The 3,556-nt window shown below is 44.5% G+C and overlaps 1 protein-coding gene across 1 annotated transcript; it reads left to right on the plus strand.

Moving 5' to 3' along the window:
* Positions 1-983: 983 nt before the first annotated feature.
* On the plus strand, positions 984-2,491 carry LOC110888149. The gene is made up of 2 exons (XM_022135689.1): positions 984-1,848; positions 2,280-2,491. The coding sequence occupies exons 1-2, from the start codon at positions 984-986 to the stop codon at positions 2,489-2,491; spliced, it is 1,077 nt and encodes a 358-aa protein (XP_021991381.1).
* The last annotated feature ends 1,065 nt before the right edge of the window (positions 2,492-3,556 follow it).

Raw genomic sequence — 3,556 nt, forward strand, 5'->3', positions numbered from 1 at the left:
CCATTCTTCATAAATGCCAAACATGTTCTAGCCATTCCCAACACCATCGATGTATACCGATCAGTTGACATATATATAAACAAAACTCACAAAGTTCACACTAACATTCACAAACAGGGGGGGTATCAACTGACCAAATGTTCCGAGACAAGGAGAAATGCCTGCTGCCACGGCCACTGCTCACAAGCCGGAGCTCCAAGGTTCAAACTCGAGTCTGAAGAGGGCCTGTTCCGCTGCCGTACTCGGTGGTATTGTCGCCGGAAATCACGATCGCCACAACGGGACTACTCGTTGGACCGAGTTGCTGAGTCGCCGCATTCCGAGAGCCGGAGCCCTCGGGTTGCCGGAGTTCTCTATTTCTTCGAGTTTTCTGCTATCGACGCACCACCAAGGAGTGGTGGTCGGCTCCCGCTCCTCAGCAGCTCTCACTCCCTCTCTTTCTCTTGCAATAGTTTGCGTAGAAGAATGGGAAAGGGGAAAGGTTGAGTGTTGTCGGCTGATGTGTGTGGGTGAGGTGTTGACAGAAGGATAAGGGGGCGTTCTGATGGGGTGACTGGCTGGAGAAGACAGCCGAAAAAGCTTCGGTCGCCGGAGTAACAGAAGAATGAGGGGTGTGGTCTCGAGTGTATGCGGCTGCCATAATTTTGTAGGGTTTTTTTTTTAAATGAGGGGTAGGGGAGGATAAGTAGTTTATATAGTGTAGGGTTTTAGGGGGGGTTTAGGTAAGTGGGCTTGGGCCTAACCCAAGTGTGCGTGGATCTGTTTTTGCACCGTATCTTGTATAAACGGACTGGTCTGGTCTTGTTAGCTAATACGTAAATAATAGGGTCCCTCGTCATGGGATATTATTTTCGAAATAATAATAGTAATAATAAATATAATACTAATAATAATAATAATGACAATAATAATAGTAATTATTAGGCGTTCATTCGTACAGGATCAAAGGGAGAAACTTTTGGGAGCTTCCTTTTCGTGGTAGTATGACATGGGGGTGGAGAAAAATCTTGTCTATCCGGTCCTTTATTCGTCCGTTCATTTGGTTCTTGATTCGTGATGGTACGGAGGCTAATGCTTGGAATGACAACTGGTGTGCTTATAGCCCTTTGCGGGATTTCATTACCCCTAGACGAATTCATGGGGCGGGGTTTAGCATGCGATCTTCAGTGTCAGATCTCATTGATACTCATAATGGGTGGAAGTGGCCGATTGCTTGGTTTGACCTTTATCCAGTTTTGATTAATTTAATGCCTCCGAATATTGTTCATAATGTTCCTGATAAACTCGTGTGGAAGAATAGGCAGGGCAACGTCTCAGAATTCAGTGCTAGTGAGGCTTGGGAGAGCATTCGGGTGCGCGGTGAGGAGGTGGATTGGGTTAACTTGGTTTGGTACGGTCAGAGTATTCCGAGACATTCTTTCCACTTGTGGCTTGTTATTAAGAATAAGCTAAAAACCCAGGATCGAATGGGAGTTTGGGATGCAGGAAGTGCAACTAATTTAAATCTTATGTGCTGCCCTCTATGCAATCAGGGTAAGGATTCTCGGGACCATTTATTTTTTCGATGCTCCTATGCTTTGCAAGTGTGGAATCGGGTGAAGGAAATGGCTTATATGGATTCGGTTGATGAAAATTGGGATTCCATTATTGCTTGGCTTTCTCAACATGCTATTAATAATTCAGCGAAAAGCATTGTCAGTAAGTTGGTGGTTGCGGCTTCGTCTTATTTCATATGGCAAGAAAGAAACAACAGGCTGTTTTCTAGAACTCAGCGAAATGCAACAGTGATCGCAAACATTGTTCTTCATACAGTTCGCCTAAAGCTGATGACTTTCAAGGCTGGGAAAGGTATGAAACACCCGCTGATGCTAGAAAGATGGAAGTTCCAAGTGAAGGCGCTAAGTATTGATCCGGGCTAGAGTTTTTTGAGCTAGCGTTTGTTTAGTTGCCAATGTTTGGCTTCGGGCTGTTTTGTGTTTAGGTGGTGTGTTTGTTTTGGTTTTTGTAGGTTGGTTGTTTTGTTTGTGGTTGTTTGGTTGTGCTAGTCTTGGTATGCCAAGTCTAGCTCTTGTGTCCTACTTTTGGTACACTTGCGTGATTCTTTATTCTTTTTAATAAAATTCACCGGGGTAACCCTTTACCCAAAAAAAAAGCGATTTAGAGCCCGAAATCGAACAAGAATTGATATGTGCAAATGATACACATGTTTATACAAATCCCAAGTATGAAATACAATATTTCATTGGTTTGGTATTTGTTTGATGGTTGAAGTTACACAGGTGTCACACCCGGGGCTTACCCTTCATTACTTCTTTCACGACGAGAGGAACGCGTCTGCATCAGTCGAAGTGGTGGAAGGCCCCCTGAGTCAAAGGGAGAGCTTCTACGCCTCTCTCCAAGAGATACGATTTGGTATCTTAATCGGCTGAAGGAGAGTGAGAGCTCGAAGTTGCCGGTAGGTCAATATCCGGGGGTTGCTTTCCCTTATTAATAGTCAATACGAGGTCCAGAACCCTATACGGGGCAGTGAGAGGTGCTGCTTCGTCTATTTATATTTGCCCACCAGGACCCTTGCCCTATGTTAGCCAGTTTCGACTATGAACCATACCGCAGCAGCGGTTGTCGCTCGATCGAAATGGGTCTAATCCTGATATGGGTATTGGCGCCTTTGATTAAACAATGTTCTCCGCCTTTTTACTCCACTTACCGGGCTAGGTAATTGTTGGAATGTGCTTCATTGGAACGTAGCAAGAGAGCTCTAAGAAGTGGGGGCGACCTCGTAGTTTTATAATGATTCTTTCACTCCTCTCCCCTCATAAGAGGAGGATGCCAAGAGTTTCGCTCAACGGCCTAAAGACTACCTGACCTGCTGACCTTCCTGCAATTCAATTCCCTAATGAAATCAACTACCTGTCTAAGTGCACTAGCTGACTTCTTAATTGCATAACGCTTCTCACCAGACTTCATAATCACAGCTAAGCTGCCTACTGTGAGGATCTAGCTGTTGCTTCATGCTTACCTTCCTTCATAAGAATAGGCTAGGATTAGTCCGGATCTAGCCTTAGGGTAGTAAATACCATCAACAGGATGAACTATATTTGAAGGAAGGCATCTATTCAAGTCTTTATTGAATTCGATATGCGTAGATTCGATTCGAAGAAGCTAGATCTGGCAAGCACCCGGAAGCACTAGACCAATAAGCTAGATCTCCCTACGGGGCATTGCACGTTTAGCCAGACCGCTTCGCTCGTGCTTCTCCTTGCATCTCGCACTAGAACAGGGAAATCGCTACTAAAGCACTTTCTCTCATGAATTGAAAGAGTTCTATCTCATATAGGGTCAACATCTACTGCTTATACTCTTGCAAGCAAGGGGAGAATCGATTCTCTTAGCTGGCATACCCGACGAATCAAAAAAGCTATAATAAGGCAATCCATGGGCATGGAACCCCGAAATAGCCAACTACAATCAAACTTTTAAATCAGGTCGAAAAATGATTGCAAGACTCATTTTAGCCAGGAGCTTACTTTTTTTTGGGTAAAGGGTTACCCCGGTA

This window comes from Helianthus annuus, chromosome 11 (assembly GCF_002127325.2).
Source record: "Helianthus annuus cultivar XRQ/B chromosome 11, HanXRQr2.0-SUNRISE, whole genome shotgun sequence".
NCBI classification, from domain to species: domain Eukaryota; kingdom Viridiplantae; phylum Streptophyta; class Magnoliopsida; order Asterales; family Asteraceae; genus Helianthus; species Helianthus annuus.